Raw genomic sequence first — 17715 nt, 5'->3', positions numbered from 1 at the left:
AAAATGTGATGAAAAACTGCTATATAGCGAATGTCATAGATGATGTCATTACTATGTGAAATTCACACCGGTCTTGCGAGCTTCGGGTATTTATACTTGGAGCAAGAGCCCTTCATTCATCGTCCCAAACCATCTCTATCATTTTCCGGATCAAGACTTGCCTTAAAATCAAGCCTCCCAAAACAACTACTGCGATAAATAGACCGCCGAAATCACATATCGTACAACATGAGTTCGAGTGCCTCGCCCGCATGGAACAATACCCGCATCCAAAACCATGATGATAAGGTATTGCTGGCGCGCTTGGATCAGTACTTCAATGCTTTTGTCAGTGCCGATGCCCAAGGGCTAGAAAGTATCATGGCTGATGATTATCACATGACCGATATCCGTAAGAGCTAATTTCCCTTCTCCCTTCTCCCTTCTTAATTCAAATATTACCATTCTAATACTTTAATTTTATATAGCCCTTGGTGTTGCTAGGTCACCTAAGAAGGCTTGGCTCCAACAAAACAGTGGATTTAGCGATCTTCTTACGAACCTCTCAGTTGAGGCCATTTCGCTCTACGGCAGTTCCGAGCCTGGCTCGTTTTCGGTTATGGAGCACGTTGTATGGTTTACATTGAAGCATGATCCTCCTGAAGCAGCTAAGCCCAACCTTCCTCCTGGAATAAAGAAGGGCGATTCATCGGGTATGATCAACATATCTTTGATGTGGTGGAATAGTGATGGAAAAGTTACCCGCGAACTTGAGTATGGAAGGATTTTGTGGGACGGCTTTGATATCAATGCCTTTTAACACATGGTGAGGGGAACGGGTATGCGAACTTCCTGATAGACTCTGAGAAGTCATTTGAAAACAGATAGGCCATTGGGGAAAATATGGTAGCATGGGGCACTTGCCCAGTCAGTCATTACATTAGTCGCAGAGGCATCGATAATTACCATGGTTGGCCCAAGTGCCGGATCAGCTCCTTTTTCGGTTGAAGATTTCCGCACTCGTAATGGATCAAAGCTAGTGTCCATCACCGTTGAATCTATAACTGGAAATCCAGTGAGGATGTAGAAGCTAGAAATGAAGTATTGTTTTGGGCTGCGTAGAAGTAGTGATTGAAGAAGGAAGCTCTGCCATACATAATGTGGCTTAAGTACGGCTAAGCGAACGGGAAGCCCTCTTCTCCACACCCTGTGGTCGTATATACTAGAGTTGAGATGGAAGGGAATTATATAGTAACCTTAGAAGCGATATGAAACAATCCTCAGACTGATTTTGTAGCGTGTTGTGAGTTCTTTCCGTTGTCGCCGAGGTGTTTGTGGTTGTTTGAAGAGGTGAGAGTCGGGTGAGAATCACCCCTGGGCGCGCGACACCACACGGACCCTTTTGGCTTATTCCAGGCATAACATTATTGGTTGACTTGGATCCGCCCGAAACCGCACTTCCTTGGCACCCGCATACACCATCGGATTTCAGCCCAGGATTGGCTAAAAAGGCTGGATTCTACACGTGTGACTCCTTTCGAAACGCCTGGTCGTACGACCATGGCCCATGATCCTGGCGAGCCCTCTGGCTGCCAACTGGCGTCCCCCCTGGCCATCCTGCCTTGGTTCTAGGTCTCGTGATCCAGAACAGTTGACTCAAGGCCAATTACCGACAGCCGTGGACGCAGGTCCACATTGGACGTACGTCCACGGCTCCTAGTTTAGGTGGGCTTTAGAGCTGTCAACTGGCGGCCACCCTGGCTTAGTGACCATAAGGGTCCTCGGTCTTCTGACTACGGTCCATATGGGTCACAGGTATTTTGATCTAGATCTCAAGTGCATTATTCATCGCCCACTGTCGAATACTAAGATTGAATACATGGTGGAAACAGGGTAAAATACCCTGAATATCATGTGACACATGGTACCATCCATACCATACAAAAGTGCATATTACAGTTAGTCATCTATGTCCGCCCAGATTGTTGAAAACGCGGGTTTTGTCATTTTAGTTAGAGATTCCAATATATCTGATTTTGTCCATACGTTGTCATACAGCCAGATTTCTGTCAGTTATGAGCCCGGAATCGTTCAATAATATGATCTATATTTGTTAAGATCAATAAACCTCGCTATCGCCGGTTAATACTAAGTTGAAAGTTCAACCACCCACCGTCGAAGCAACCCCTGAATCGAAAATCGGATTTCTGTCTACGAAAAAGATAACGAATGGCAGGATAGTATAAAATGGTTAATATAATTAATATAATCAAAGATAAATCTTATAATACCTAGCTAGATGCTCTTATATCTAGGAAGAGATATATAAACACTTAAATATTTAGGAATATTATATTAGCGACCTAGGCTTTCGAAAAGGTCCGGTAGGTAATGACCTTTAAAATAAACCTAAAGTATGTCCTTTCGTGAGTACTTATATCGCCTAGCGATAGGATCTAAGCCTATATTCCCTAGATATATAGGACATTCTAGCCTAGATAAGCTTTCTATTAGGACCACTACTTATCTCGATACTTTCTTCGGTCCACCTTTAAATAAGATTCGCTTTTTTAATACCTTAGGTATATAAAGGCTATTTATTTTTAGTTATAGCTCGAGAGATCGAATACGGTCTTTAATTAATTCCGTATTATCGATAGTATCGATATCCCTATTCTTAAATTTAAGCTTAGTAAGGGCAATTCTTTCCGGCTGAATATAACTAACGTCTAGAGTAAAAGTGACCGGAGTACCTTACTAGTTTTACTTAATAATCCGGTTTCTAATACTATCGAAGAATTCCTCCTAGGCTACCTTTTAAGCGCGGCGTTCTAATTATTTTTATCTCGTCCGGATCTTTTATTAGTCGCTTTATTTTAGTGAACCGCCTATCTAACGCTCCCTCCGCTTTCTTTAATTTATAGAATTCCGATATAAGTTCATCTCTAGTTAACTTAACCGCCTTTTTTAAGTCTTAAAGTTCGGTATCTATTTCGATAGACTCTTTTTACTTAGTATTTAGGTGTTATAGCGCTAATTTATCTCATATTAGATTTCTATAGCATACGAGATTTAATAAAGAATCCCTCGTTAGAGTTTATATAAAAATTGATTAAGTGTTATTAAATATAGATATATAATTTGAAAACGTTACACTTTTTCGATGACCTATAATTATATTACGTGAGTGCTTATTAAGATTCCCTAAAATTTATTAGTATCTAATTTATCGATCTCTAGATTCTCTTCGTTATACTCAAGTTTTTAACGGCGCCTTTATAGTATTTATAGAGTGATCCCTTATCTATAAATCTAGCCTTTACACTAGCCTTCTTTTTATATTCCTATACCTATAAATATAAAAAGCCGACCTTATAGTTAGTGGCCTAAGCTCCGTATTTTATTCTTATAGCGCGCCTAAAAATAGGGATATTTTTTAGACTATCCTTAAAATAAATAGGAGTGCTATAGCGATAGTCTAGAACTTTTATAAAGCGCTAAATATCTTAAGGGCATTTAATATATAGGCTTATAAATATATTATTAAGAAAGGTATATATAAGTATATCCTAAATAACATATAGTCCGAGATTATCGTTTCTTTTAGTATATATAAATATAGGCCTAGTGATAGTTAGACTTAATTATAATTAATAGTATAAGACTAGGACTTATAGGGCTCCTTAATTTCTCTTTCCCTTATTAAGCCTATACCTAGCCCTTATAAGAAGAAGTTAGGTATTAGGATAATTAGGATATTTTACTATATATAGGTTAATATCCTTCTATTTTAGCGTATCATTTTCCTCCTTATAATAGGAAGATAGTATAAGGGTTCTAGGTTAGGCTAAAGTCGAGACTATTATTTTCTATAGGGTGTTTAATTAAAATAAAACCTAGACTATAGGAAAGGCTATATCGTAAGCGGCCACTAAATAATACGTGATAAAAAATACCTCGTTAATACTAAAGGGCGGCTATTCTTTCGCGGTCTTATTAAGGTTGTGGTCTATAGCTATTAATTAGGCTAGCTTCTTAAGTAAGTAAAGGACTATAGATCATACTATAGAAATCATACCGAACTAATATCCTTTCTAAGTTAGTAAGGGAGGTAAAGGCCCCTTTTATCTATCTAGTATATTCTAAAAAATCGTATAATTATTATAAAGCTAGACTTATAGTTTATATTATACTTATCTAAATACCACTTAAAAAACCCTTAAACGATCCTTAGCGTGATATTTTCAGGCTAATATTTATAGTCTTTATTATCAAGTTCTTACACCCATCTAAAAATCCTTTAGTTAAAGCATATAGATTAAATAAGTAACGGTATAATACTTCTAAAAGTTAAAATGGATTCCCTTTAACCGCTCCTTCGTCGATAAGACTTTATTGGTCGTGACTTTTAGATCCGGCTAGCGGATAAATGTATTCTAATCTCTAACCTGCTTTAGGGGGCGCATTTCGATTACAGTAGGCTTAAAGGGGAGGGGAAAGCTTGATTAAGATCTAGGTAGAGGGGGAGTGTACGATACTTAACCACTACGAGCAAAATAGTGATAATCAATTCGTAGTGAAAGTCTATATTTGGCAATTAATTAATTATCGCCCATGATAAAGCCGCCGGGCTTATAATAAACATGTAGCACGATTGGGACAATCATACGCTAAACCCAGTTGGATATATGGCACTAGTCCTAATTAGATCTACAAAACCGCCTATACGGAATCACCACGATTATCCCCCAAAACACCACGCACAACTATGGTCTTTCCGCTGTCCCCCTGGATTACACCATATCGGATGACTTGATGAAGGCTGCTTTCGATTTGGTTTTATCAATTCAGGGTAACGCTCTTTGTCCTTATGTGTCCCCGTGCGTGGTTCTATATAGCCCCTTGTTCTTCCACCCAACAGCCCCAGATTTTCTTTTTCGCCCTCCTTCTGTGAAGAGTCTGCAATCCTCTTTTATGCGATAACAGGACAAACAGAATTTATCTCCTGACCCAGTTCCGCGATGGAGGACTTTCCCACTATTCTCTCGCCATCTCTTGCAACAGCAATGATAAAACGGGCATCGATATTCTCAAGAGGGACGTGAGTTTCGAAGCCGGTTCTCTTATGCACCAGCAGGCGCTTGCCTTCTAGCAATGTTGAGGTCTGAGATGGGACCGAGAAAATGGCCCAGTTGTCATAGTCCGTGGCACCGTTCCAGCTCATGTAGAGATCAGTTGTATGCGAAGTTGTGTGATTAACAAAGAGAGCAGGATCCCAGTGTGGAGTAGCGCTCCACGCGGATTTGAATATGCGGTAGGCATTAGCCGAAAATTTGTCCTTGCCAAACTGCCCTCGGAGAACTACGTTGCCGTCTCCGTCATATTCCTTGAGTTTGGGTATCGATCCGTAGCCCAGCAGCATGTGCGCTGTTCCTGGGTTTGGAAGGAACTGGAAGCTGCCTTGCGTTGCGCTCACGATATGGTCAGTTGGATCTGTCAGCTCGTGGGTCCTCCATGCCTTCTTGTTGACGAGATCGACGTGGATGACTAGTCCTGTTGATGGGCCTGGGTCGTCATGGTCCATGGCAGCGTTGTTGTAGAGACTGAGGACTAGGCTTTCGTTGGTTTCGTCGTGAACACGGACATCATGTTGCCATGCAAAGCTAACATTGTCACTTTTGAAGTCGCCATGGTTATCATTGTCACCCTTTAAAATACCGAGTAAGCGGATATACTCAACATTTGTGAAGCTTAGATATACTCACAGAGAGTTGCCAGCGGACAGAGCCGTCCTTGTTAATATAGAAAACAGAGCGGATATGTCGAAAGTTGACCAGATATCCATATTTGGCGGTTGTAACCGAGTTTATATGGTAAGCGTCCCAGGCTTCATGCAACTTTTTCCCACCCAATACGGTAACACTGGTCTTGGAAATCGGAATATGCTCGAGTGCATCCCATTTGAACAAGATGTTGTTTGTTTTTATGTCGATTTCGTAGAACAGAGAGTCCAAAACCCACATGTCGGGCGTGCCCCTTCTGAGATGGCTAGTATCAGTTTGGGTGAAATTGAGGGCCGAGACCAGCATGGTATTCTGAGGCGTGATGTAATGCTCGTGGCCATCGATATAGGAGTCAAACCTTTTCCCGCTAGGAGTGTGAAAGTCATCATGCAGAGTGACTGTGTAGATCTCTTTATATGTGCTGTCGAGGATATGCGTTGCTCCATATCCCAACACTCTTACATCTGGCTGTCCATCCCAGTATGTGATCACATCCTGGCCGAACAGCTTTTGCATCTTAAAATTCAGGTTCTCCCCGTGCGGGCCCTGCCACACCATATCGCCATTGTTGTCAAAGATTGTTGGAGCGGTGCCAGCCTCGTTGGATTTTCGAACTCCTATAAACATGTATCCGGGGTCCGTTTCACCTGTCGCGCTGAGTGACAGATGGGGGGCTGCCAATTTCCTGTCTGAAATGATTTATACGGCCAATCCGGTTCCCCAAGAGCCAGCGAGAACAGCACATATAGAATGAAAAAATAACATGCCATGATTCAAACTGCAAGACTAGTCGTCAGAGCAAGAGTTTAAGTAATTGATACTGATGGAGATCTCTTTTGCCGTCTGCTACTTTGTTCATGGAACACCATAGGAGGCGACAAAGATAAGATGGCAAATCATAAATAATCTCAACATTTTCTTGAGCATTATTAGACCAGATCTTTATTGTAGAAGCCAACACCTCCGTGTTCCCAATTTCAAGAGACCATCAGCATCGATGACATGGGTCTTGGCACTCCTTACCATCCATGGACCACACGGCAAAGTATACGTTGACCTTTGATGATGCACAAATACATCATTGATCTGCTGCCGCGAGAAGATTTGGTAAGGTCTGGCTCTCTCTGTGCCTAGCTACAGTCGTACAGAGGTTGTGTATTATTGGCTAGATAAATAAATATTTCACTTCCTGGCTTACATCATGGTACGGAGCTAGTTGGTTTGGGTATGAGTGTCTCCATCTTCAAGTCATTTCGAATAGAAGGATTTCAAGTGTCATATTGTCTCATAATTCATACTAGTACGGGCTGGAACCACATAGTGGCTATAAATGCATCTTGGGCCTTCTAGGGGAGCTTTTGTGACTACCACCGAGATGTGACTGGAGGTGAAAGAAAGTGCTCATAGTTTTTACATCCGCCGCTTCTTCTGGATTTTTTTTCGTCTGCCTCATCATTCCTTCTGGAATCTTTACTGGCTGTCCAGATTATATGTTTTAAATGAGTGTTTCAGGAAGAGAGTTACGAAAGTAATGGTAGTCATCCCGTGCAGTGTTGGATAGTCTCTCGACTCTTCTCACTCCTTTGCCATTGAACCTTCACTCATGCACCCTAACAACTCCTTAAAATAAACTTGCCCTTCAATGGTCATCCTAGCTCAGGTGCTAGGAGTTAGGAGGTGGCGTTATCGCTCATGGGCCAGTTGGTAGGCGAGTCATGTCCCAGAGTCCGAGATATTTGTTAGGCGAGTCCTCGGGGATACGAACAAGCGGGTGGCCGAGATTGAACGGAGGTAGAGTTAGGTCGAGCTTTCTATGTCGTAGATTTGGCTCGCTCATTCGCTTGAAATTGGAGAATTCCATTTCACTCAAAATTGGGTCATTGGTGTAGCTTGTGGTGAGAAGAAACGAAGCCGAGTGGCGGAATCGCTCCAATGTGGGAAGAATCATGTCGTTCGGCAAATGAATAAAAACATCGCGACAAATAACTAGATCAGCCGGGCGTGATTCATTTGCTGTGATATCAAGAACGTTCAGTCGATAGCCGCGTTGTCGTAGTTCGGCCCAGTTGGCACGCTCATATATATCGTAGCCCATATAGTCGATACCCTCGAGATCTATCATGCTCATCCATGCAAGGTCACCACAGCCAGCATCGTTAACCGTTTTCACATGATATGCCTTGAGTATTTCAGCGAGTTTTGTCCGAACTAGCCGGGTATGCTGTTCGCTGGAGCCCCAGCCACAAATTGTGTCGGGAGCCTGGTCAGGCCATCCGCGTGAGAATATCTCTGTGTTGTGCAATTCTTCTCCGCGTTTGACCATCTGCGTCGTTGAGACCTCATGGCATTTCCCCTCTAAGCGAACTGCAGAATCATGGTCCTGGGTTTGCGAATTTGGAACAAAATATTTCCAGCTGTCGGACTGACTGGTCGGATCCCATGATGATGATAACCCAAGCACCTGCGAATCTAGTATGACTGGCTTCGCTCTTCCCAGAAATGGTACTTCTTGAGGCTGAACTTGTGGATAACAAGAATAGTCAGCGTTTACTATTCCCGTAGGCCAAGCCGTAGCCATTGAGTCCCAACTCAATTGATGATATTGGACAGCAGGGAAGGCCTCATTTACAATAGAAATCATTTTCATCAACTTGTCTGCTTTTTGGTCTTTTTGGAGCCAAACTTTGAAAATTTAGCTCATTTTATCAAAGTTGGAAATACAAATCACAGTCCGAAGAGAGACAACATAAAAAAGGCTTGCAGGCCAATACGACTTGGAACATCTTGTGTATGCTGAAGGTACCGGAAGTTGACGGATGCCTAGATGTATAATCGACACGGACACAGATTTCGGTTCGAAAAAGTTGACAAATCGAGGTTACGGATAACGTAAAATGATATTATGGTTCCGAAAACCCTCGGATGTGTCCGTGATCTCACCGTTTCCGTCGACTGCCTAGATAGTCGATAGCGGCAGTCTAACCTATATAACCATGGTACACTATTTATGCTCGTTCCTTGGTATATATTGCGGACAAAGATTGGAGGAGAGTCGTAGAGCAAGATATCTTCACCGCAATGGTCGAATATTTGGTGGCTGGCCTGGGTCTAGATATCAGCTGTTGAAGAAAGTATATCAAGACATCCCGTTACAGAATATTATTTTATTTTAAATTATTTCCCTAAAGAGCGTTAAATTAAAGTAACAAGCTGCTATAATGAACTATGTAAACGATCTGTCCAGTATGAAAAGATGAAGAAACTGTATATTTCAGAAAAATGAAACTAAAATTGTCTCTCTGTCCAAAACCGAGAAATTAGATATCTTTATAACCCTGTTTGCTGTCCCAGAATTGCTATAGGATTACATACAAATATTGAGCATTCTGGAAAGTGCTGAAGCGTATATGGGCTTTACAGGATCAATTAGAATTTAATCTTGATTCACAGGATACTCGAGTGAACAATTCTCAGGCAGTCAGATAGGTGCATGAGGAGGCATAGTTCTGCAGCTTGATAGATTGGAGGTGACGGCTCGCGGCATCGCCGGAAACCGAGCTTTTGTCATGAATGCTGGAGGCCGGCTGACCAAAATTTTGCATGAGTTGTAGATAATTCACAGGAAAGTGCAAGATAAGAAAGCGACAACGCTAGATTGTAGGAGAGACACGTGTATACTTGAACGGATGAGCTTCGGTGTTACTACATCATGCAGTTTCAATCGTTGGTCAGAATCTTCAGTTCCGCGGATGAAAAGGGAGACGCTATACTTACAGAACATAATCATCCAAGCTGATGAGTTTTGGATCTGAGAAAATGAGGTAAAAGTATTTCAATGTCTCTGCAAGCCAGAAGCTTTCCATACCATCCAATCTTGCTGTCCGTATGTCACGGGTATCTTTGAGCGAAGCATGGCCGTGTTTGACTTTGGTGTACTGATCAATGTTCTGAAACATTCGCCATGCGGCGTCTTGCAGTGACGTCTTGCCGGTAATTCTGTACATGATAAAGATAGACTCAATTGCTTCAGGCCTGTGTAAAAAGGTCAACATGGTACTGTTTTGATGAACCCCATCTGGTATTCCAAATTACCTCAGATGATACTTTGGATTGGCAACTTCCAGTATTGGCGGCTGTAGCCTATCATGTTGAATAATCAGTCGTGTAGCCTCACGTACATTCATAGGCATTTGTTCTCCATCTGGCCATCCAAAAATGTCACGGAACCACTTTTCTTCCTCCCATTCGCAACGGTCAGAATTCCTGCAGCCACTGATGTATAAAGTCTCGGGCATAATCCCGGTCGGCATGAGATCATATGCCCAGATACACCCATTCACCAATTTCTGTGCAATAGGCAAGTCATCTGAGCGACCAAATGCTCGGGAGCCAAGTGCTACCATACCTCCGAGGAAGCACTTTAGATGCTCTGTTTGATACTCAAAAAACCCTTGGCCGGACTCTGAATCGAATCGGATATTTCCAGCGAATAATATGTCTTCTTTATCTTTATTCATGCCATGGAAGAGCAGATGTTTCTTGATCCCTTCCATTGCAGAGATATACATATCACGATATTGATCTGATTGTGCTCCAAGGAGTAGATACTCTTTGACGAGGTATTCGTAGGTGGAGTCAGCCATACCACCTACTGTGAAGTAGTTGTCTGAGAACTGCAATGCACGGGCGTCAAATGAGAGCGGCCACAGACCCGGCAGTCTAGTCTGGTTTTGTGTGCGATGTAGGTTGTCTGTAATTCTTTGAACAGCATCAAAATATTTGGGATCGCCTGTAATTTGCGAAAGGCGGGTGAACTCTAGGCTCAATGAGCCTATCTCGGCAAGGAGAGTACGTTCACTGGGGTACGTTGAAGACTCGAATATGCTCCTAAATAGTGGTTAATGCGTTCCCAATCATAATCTAAGAATACAGAAATCTCAATTTTGGAGTCGAAAAGACATTTATTGCCTACCTTATCCATTGCCATCGCATCTGTGGCATCCTGTTTGGGGTATCAAACGCCCTATACAAAAGTTCGCCCAATTCTTGGGCTTTCTCCAAGAGAATAGGATGTTTTCCTTCGGTCAGGTCATATGCACTGATTAAACCCCCAAGATGTCGGATTGTTATCTCAAAGACATGAACAGTTGCTAATTTGGGAGTGGAAAAATCGACATGATGGACGGCCTCAAGTGCGGCTTCGAACTCGTCATCCAAACCCATTATGAGCAGTGTATCCAAGGAGTCAATCAAAGTTGCTGCCCAGCCCCCAAGGGGGCTTTTATGGCCGCCACTGATTGGTGATAGTTCGTCCCGCAACCAGGCATGGGTTTTATATCCATTCCAGCTATGTTGGAACGCATTTTTCACGGCCCGTTGCCTTTTGGTTCTCTCAAGTCGATCGGATTGAGTTTCAGAATTGAAGTGGTGTTGGATCTGTGGAATGGATCTTGATTTGCCTTTTGGAAGAGGGATCAAGGAGACTGGACAAGTTTGAAAAGCTCGGATAGTACTGTCGCTTGCTTTCGTGGCAGTTATGTCTCCGCGGTGATCTTCATGAATTGTCTCTAGGCCCAATATCAAACCCGGGAAGTTGATATTGATAAGGAGAAAAAGGAGCAAGTTCGATGACATGTAGCTTTTTGGAATGAACACCATTGAGAGCAATTCGGTCGGGGTTGAGTCTAGTGAGAAAAGACAATTTTTGGGGACTAAGTCCGAGTTCAACGGATTTGAATCTGCATGTAGGCTTTTATACTATACTGAGAGAGTAGCAAAAGTCCAGTGGGGAGTGGAGACCCAAGTTATGTGATGTCGGAAAGCTCAAGCCGGATTGTCAAATTAAGCATCCATGGATGCTTTTTGTTTGCGCCACAAAAATTAAATGACCAAAGTGGACTTCCCAACCATGGATTGAATGATCTTTGTTCGTTTGTTCGTTTGTCGTTGTCTTCTCTCGTGGTTTCGATCAAGGATCTTGTCCGTTAGCCTTTTTCTTCTTTTTCTTTTGGGTCCACGCTTTTCTCCAATCAAGCTGCCAACACACTCAGACTCGAAATCAAAAATTGATTCACCCAAAATTACTTGCGAAATAAAATAATTTCTGGCTTCCTTCTACATTCATTCACGTCTAACCCCATGTCAGCTGTAATTCATCTTGCGCCCATTCCGACACGCCGAAATTCGCAAGAATAAAACTAGTATCAGAATGCTCCCAAAAAACAAAAACAGAATTAAAAAAAGACGTGGAAACATGTCATGCACGTGCAAAATTGCTCCGTTTCCTCTATGATAATCAACAGGTTTTGTCGGTAACTCAAGGGTTGAAGGCAGAGGCCACAGATCTTCGAGTAACTGCCTCAAAGCGTGTCTCACTTCAGTTGATGGGCTCTTCATGTCGTCATTGAGACAAATAAATTTTGTTGGTCGGTCTCTTGTCGATTGTAGTTGGTCCATAGTGGTCTGGTAGTCGTCTCCCAACTCGTGAAAGGTCACATCGGTTCCCATCTTCAGTCTATATCCCTTCTTCTGCAAACGCGATCGCAATCCTGGCATATCGATGCAACGCTCAACGTCCTTGATAGAAAAGCCTGTCGTATTTCCCGTTTTCGTCGGGAATTCTAGGTTGTTTGTGAACTCAGAGTCATTGTGAAGGCACCTTTGAACGGAGTCATGAAAGCCTGCCGGTGGGCTTGTTCCGCACAGAAGGCTTTCGAAAGTTCGGATATTATCTTCTTCAACCCTACAATTGCTATTGATGTCAATGTCTTGATCCCGCAACCCGCACAGGGTAGAAGACAAAAAGTCGTGGCGATTGACTAGATAGTTGAAATAGGCAAAGCCAACCTGTAGGTCCCGTGGGTGCCGAAATCGGTGTGCTGAGTTTAGCTGGAACTCTTGTGGAAATAGACTTTTGAGCTCGGTAAGTATTTGCTTGTTCATCATATGAGGCATGTGAGACGGGACCCTCCGGAGGTGTTTTGAGAAAGGGAATCGTCCGTTGAATGCCTTTATCACAGATCTGATTGCATTAGCAACCAAATCATCGGCATTTGGGCACTGCGAGAATGCATCTAGCAGCGCAGCAAGTTTTATTCGGCTATGGGTGTCCAGCCCTGGCATGCTCTCTGTCGTGTTTGATGCCTCAACGTCCTCTGAGGTGCAATTTTGGTGGGTTGAGTGTAAGGTAAGATTAATGTGGCCGTGTCCTAGAGGGACATTACTCCCCAAAACTGCGTCAAGTAAAGACTGCGGGATCTCTGCTCCTTCCACATCGCATGCCGATGAGGCATGTACTTTCCCAACTAGCTGCTCAATTTTTACTCCGCCCTGCCCGTCATCCACGAAGCCGTAGTCGTCAAACTCGTGGGGCTTATCCGGAGCAGAGTTGTTAGCTCCAAACCGATACTCTGGATATGCATCATAACCCAATGGAACTGGGTGGGAGAGGTGGATGGTTTGCACCCCAGATGGTGTGATAAAATCATGTGGCCACACAGGCGCAGCAAGGAAAACATCGTCATTGAAGTAGAGGAAGGTATCACTGAGACCTGGAATTCTGTCCAGATTGCTCTCGATAGCAGAGGAAGAGAAGACCGGCAAGTGTAAGGAATTTTGGAAAATTTCCGAGTGCTTGACAATTGTGATACGGGGATTGTCTGGATCTAACCAAGAAGGAACCTGGCCATTCGTCACGACGTATATATGGCGGATCCACGGTGCATATTTATCGAGGGAGCGAATTGAATATCGGAGCTCGTCGTTGTCTCGAAAATGATTGTCGGCGGAAGCACCGTCCTCATCATTAGAGCCGTTGTTCTGACTTTTCTGGATATTTCGGGCAGGTGTATCATATTCCTGGATCGAGCGCTGATACCAAAAGTCCCTATCGCTCTTCCATATAGGATCTGACCCATTGACCCAGGTGTAAACAGCATCGATGGGTCCAAGCCTCAATTCTTGTGAGAAATCGTTTTGGTCAATGTTATATGCGTCGACATCAACGCGTGTTTCCTTTTTTGAAGTACCGTTTGAGATGAAGATCAACAGAGCAATAGCAATGCAAAGCTGGCAGCTGAAGATGAACAGCATGTCGTTGAGCCACCGCAAACCAGATTTAATCAAACGGGTTTGAGAATCTGGAGGATTTGGGACATATCATTGTATCAAGACCAACCTTTTAAGTTAGACAAACATTATTAGTCTCGAACAGTTTCCTCGATGCTGCTCCAAATACTAATAAAAGTGTATTCACCACTAAGATAAAATCAATGAAAATATTTCAAAACGGACAGCAAAGTGTGGCGCGAACTAAACTTAATCCGTTGAAACTAAAAGAAGTCGTGCGGTCGCATTCTCGATGGATCTCGTTATTCCTCGGGCTTGAGTACTTCCGGTCGAGCCTTTATTTCACAGCCCCACTTTTACAGCATGACAATATGAACGGATAAGTCATGTGAGATGGATGAAAGACATACCTTTCCCACGCAAGCGACAAGATGCGAATCAATGAAAAAAGCGGATGAGGTAATAATACGAATATGCCTTTCCAAGGGTGAAGGACTCCAGACCTCGCCAAAAGATGGGTTGGTTACGAGCTCGGACCCAACCCTATCGAAAGCCAAGAAAATGAACCAGAATAATAAACATCACATTATGTCAGTGGTCATAAGTACTCTAAATTCATGATTCATGGTATCACATGTGTAATTTGATAATGTAGGTGCTCATGGGCTCTTGCGGGTCCTGAGTGACCCCTAGGTACCCCAGACAACAATACCGTAAGGTCTAGGTGAGGCCATGGTGAAGGGTTTAGTGGTTCAAATAGAGAGGGGATTTCTGATAGCGGCATTATGCCTCTAATACTTACATAGATCTAAAATGGGTCCAAATCTTGTAAACGTCGATCGTTGCTAGATTCTGGTTTGATCCCATGACAATGATAGCCTAAGCACCTGCGCGACTGGCAGTATTTCCTGGAGTGGAAGTTGTAGATGATGCGAATAGTAGTCACCGGTCATGGGCCAAGCAGTGGCGACAGAGTCCCAACTTAACTGATCTTGGATCCGTCGCTCACCCCAGTATCATAGACTTAGTATCGGTTACCAATATCAAGAACGGGGTTTAGTCTCTTTCGCATTCGTGAGTGACGTATCAACGATGCAAGGTCTCTTGCCGCGGAATCGCTCACTGCTGACTTGGATGATCTTCTGATGGCCGATTTTGCAATTTAATATTCTAGACCCAGGCTGGGTGTTATTTAAAATCAATTCGTTTCTCTACATCAACTGGTACTTTCGTGATAATTATTGTTCACCAAAACCACTGATCTGGACTTTTATATTCCATTACAAACCACCCCCTAAAAGATGCATTTCAGGATTCTTCTTGCTCTCTTTGCATTCACCAGCCTTTCTATTGCCGAGGGATCTCCTGATGACAATGACCTTGACAAGAGGGTATTCAGTCCTCCCGGCTGTTTTTGCTGCACTGGCGCTATTGTAAAAAACATAGCTGGAACTCGATGCGGCAAATGTGAGCAGGACAAACGGTCGACCCAGTAAGCTTACTAACAAACACTAGATACTTCCCATTGCCATGATGATGATAAGCTCTGCTGCAACAACAAGGGTGCCATTGTCTACCCTGCGATTGTTAGTCTACCCTTCTTCCCCTTTTCATTTGCCTGTCTCCTCTGTTTGGAAGTTAATCAGCCCAAAATTCTAGACTTCCTCAAACAGTAGCTCCGTGGTGTGCACATGAATGGTAAACTACACCGCTCTGATGGCCGAAGGAGAACTGTCTGGAAGAGATGATCTGTTAAAAAAATGTGTTATTGATTTAACAGTCCTGGAAATTATTTATGAAAAGTAAACACATGCTCTGTTTGAAACTGTCTCAGCATTTGTAAGTCATGTTTTTTCTTTTATGCACTAAATAATCTACCAGCTTATCCTTCTAAATAGGCCCATCTATGATTTCTTCCTCGTATGATTCATAGTAGTATCAAAAGGTTATACATAGAAAAGTCGTCTGCACAAAGTATGCTTTTTATCGCCTTCGTATACGCCTAAGCAGATATCAAAAAAGACATCAAAAAGGACTTATGAAAAGAACGTCCAAAAAAACACATCGTGGAGTTCTTACATATAACATTCCTCTATCATCTTCAAATAAATCAGACTATTAAAGTCTTACGTTATCAAGGACATAGGCCGCATAGGCGGCCGACCATTCTTGTATTGGTATCATCATAGATCACAGGGTGTTTTGCTAGAGTGGTTAGCTTTCTCTACTCAACCAATCTAATCATTTCATGATTGCATCTTTTTTGTCTTCCTTTTATAGTCTTCCGTAAAGTCCGATTCGTCCACTGTGATTACCACTGCTCCTCTGACCGATGCCCGGCCCACTCTCCTCTCATAAAATCTTACCTACTGTTTTGTCACTTCATTCTACACCCAGTGCTTCCTTTTGCATATCTATTCTTTCTCCTTATTTGCTACTCCATACAACGCCATAATGTCTCTGGTGCTCTCCGACAATCTGGCTCCTCAGCCTATCACTGATATATTCACGAACGACACCAATATTGTCCGTCGCAAGTGCCACCGCACTGTGCCTATGAAAGTGCTTGCCCTCGGTGTCGGCCGTACCGGTACTGCCTGTGAGTACTCCAATTGACAGCCTGGTCGAATTTCTGTCAAGGACTAAATCAAAATTCCGTCAGCCCTTCGCAAGGCACTTGAGCGATTGGGATACACCAAATGCTACCACATGATGTGTGCCAGTGTCGAGAACCCACCCGATTGCCTGATGTGGCACGATGCTCTGAACGCCAAATACAAGGGCGAAGGTGAGTTCGGCCGCAAGGAATGGGATCAACTTCTAGGAGACTGTCAGGCCGTGTGCGACTGGCCCGCCTGTGCCTTCGCCAAGGAACTTATTGAGGCCTATCCCAACGCCAAAGTCATCCTGAACACCCGGGACATCGATCAATGGCATACCTCAGTCACGAAGTCCGTGTACTGGCGTGTCAGCGATTCAGAACATAAGTTCGTGGCGAACTTTAGTTGGGCCGCGGGCATGTACTACCCCATGCTTAACAAGTTCTTCGAGACTTTCTTCCGGGGTGACTTCCCCAACAAGGGCAAGCAGGTTTACAAGGAACACGTTGCCGAGGTCCGCAGCCTGGTGCCCCCTGAACGTCTTCTGGAGTACAACATCAACGATGGCTGGGCTCCCTTGTGTGAATTCCTCGAGGAGGAAATCCCTAATGACCCCTTTCCCCATAGCAACGACGTCGCTTATTTCCGCAATCGTTGCCGCACCCGTAACCGCCATCAGATAATGAATGCTCTCCTGCAGGCCATCACCATGGGTGGCTCACTGTTGGTCACTGGCTTCGCTGCCACCATGGCCTTCAAGCACTTCACTCGCCCTAGCCGCTAAATGTTGAGACGCATACACATCTTTTTTTTCCTTTTGCTTGTTTCCTTATTACATGATTTTAATCACCTTATCTATAATTGAAATTTCAAAATCCACTTCAAAATCCACTTCTACTCTATCTCGTCTATATGACCACAAAAAGCTCCGTATCCTCTTTGGAAAAGACTTTGGAAACGCCACAGGTACTATAAGTCAGTGGATAGGGCATACTAGAGTACATTGCCAAGCTGGGCCCATTGTCCTAAATCGGCGAGGAGATATTTCTAAATAAGAGAGAACGGAACAAAAGATGGTAGATTCAGGGGGATCAAGAAGAGAAGAAAAGCTACAAAAATATGATACACGAAAACAGGCGGAAGGAAGCAGCGATATCTGGGACAATATCTACCAAATGTTGTTAAAGCTTCGCAAATATTGACCCCAAATCTGGCTCACTTGACGCATGTACAGGGAGGGGTCAAGATCCATCTACGCTGCGCTAAAGTGAGCTCATGTAGGCGAT

General features: G+C 43.4%; 7 protein-coding genes across 7 annotated transcripts; 2 read left to right on the top strand and 5 right to left on the bottom strand.

The window, feature by feature from the left end:
• Positions 1–228: 228 nt before the first annotated feature.
• N7471_003594 (uncharacterized protein) lies at positions 229–799 on the top strand (the record flags this gene model as incomplete). Its single annotated transcript, XM_057276314.1, has 2 exons — positions 229–391; positions 468–799. 2 exons carry the CDS (start codon positions 229–231, stop codon positions 797–799), a joined length of 495 nt encoding a protein of 164 aa, XP_057135924.1.
• Positions 800–2586: 1787 nt separating this feature from the next.
• Positions 2587–3323, bottom strand: N7471_003593 (uncharacterized protein; the record flags this gene model as incomplete). Its single annotated transcript, XM_057276313.1, has 3 exons — positions 2587–2732; positions 2794–2952; positions 3236–3323. Coding segments are annotated over 3 exons (393 nt in total), but the record flags the coding sequence as incomplete, so codon positions are not given.
• A 1628-nt stretch (positions 3324–4951) lies between these two features.
• On the bottom strand, positions 4952–6389 carry N7471_003592 (arylsulfotransferase family protein; the record flags this gene model as incomplete). The annotated part of the gene is made up of 2 exons (XM_057276312.1): positions 4952–5686; positions 5745–6389. The coding sequence occupies 2 exons, from the start codon at positions 6387–6389 to the stop codon at positions 4952–4954; spliced, it is 1380 nt and encodes a 459-aa protein (XP_057135922.1).
• Positions 6390–7452: 1063 nt separating this feature from the next.
• On the bottom strand, positions 7453–8085 carry N7471_003591 (uncharacterized protein; the record flags this gene model as incomplete). Its single annotated transcript, XM_057276311.1, has 1 exon — positions 7453–8085. The coding sequence occupies one exon, from the start codon at positions 8083–8085 to the stop codon at positions 7453–7455; it is 633 nt and encodes a 210-aa protein (XP_057135921.1).
• A 1327-nt stretch (positions 8086–9412) lies between these two features.
• N7471_003590 (glycoside hydrolase family 47 protein) lies at positions 9413–11396 on the bottom strand (the record flags this gene model as incomplete). The annotated part of the gene is made up of 4 exons (XM_057276310.1): positions 9413–9464; positions 9537–9794; positions 9855–10649; positions 10735–11396. 4 exons carry the CDS (start codon positions 11394–11396, stop codon positions 9413–9415), a joined length of 1767 nt encoding a protein of 588 aa, XP_057135920.1.
• A 490-nt stretch (positions 11397–11886) lies between these two features.
• N7471_003589 (uncharacterized protein) lies at positions 11887–13853 on the bottom strand (the record flags this gene model as incomplete). The annotated part of the gene is made up of 2 exons (XM_057276309.1): positions 11887–11892; positions 12138–13853. The coding sequence occupies 2 exons, from the start codon at positions 13851–13853 to the stop codon at positions 11887–11889; spliced, it is 1722 nt and encodes a 573-aa protein (XP_057135919.1).
• Positions 13854–16283: 2430 nt separating this feature from the next.
• N7471_003588 (sulfotransferase family protein) lies at positions 16284–17213 on the top strand (the record flags this gene model as incomplete). The annotated part of the gene is made up of 2 exons (XM_057276308.1): positions 16284–16428; positions 16492–17213. The coding sequence occupies 2 exons, from the start codon at positions 16284–16286 to the stop codon at positions 17211–17213; spliced, it is 867 nt and encodes a 288-aa protein (XP_057135918.1).
• Between the last annotated feature and the right edge of the window lie 502 nt (positions 17214–17715).

The sequence above is a fragment of the Penicillium samsonianum genome (assembly GCF_028829775.1).
Source record: "Penicillium samsonianum strain IBT 33392 chromosome Unknown utg000003l_segment0_segment0, whole genome shotgun sequence".
NCBI lineage: Eukaryota > Fungi > Ascomycota > Eurotiomycetes > Eurotiales > Aspergillaceae > Penicillium > Penicillium samsonianum.
Note: the sequence above shows the minus strand (reverse complement) of the source record. Positions and strands in the feature narration are given on the sequence as shown.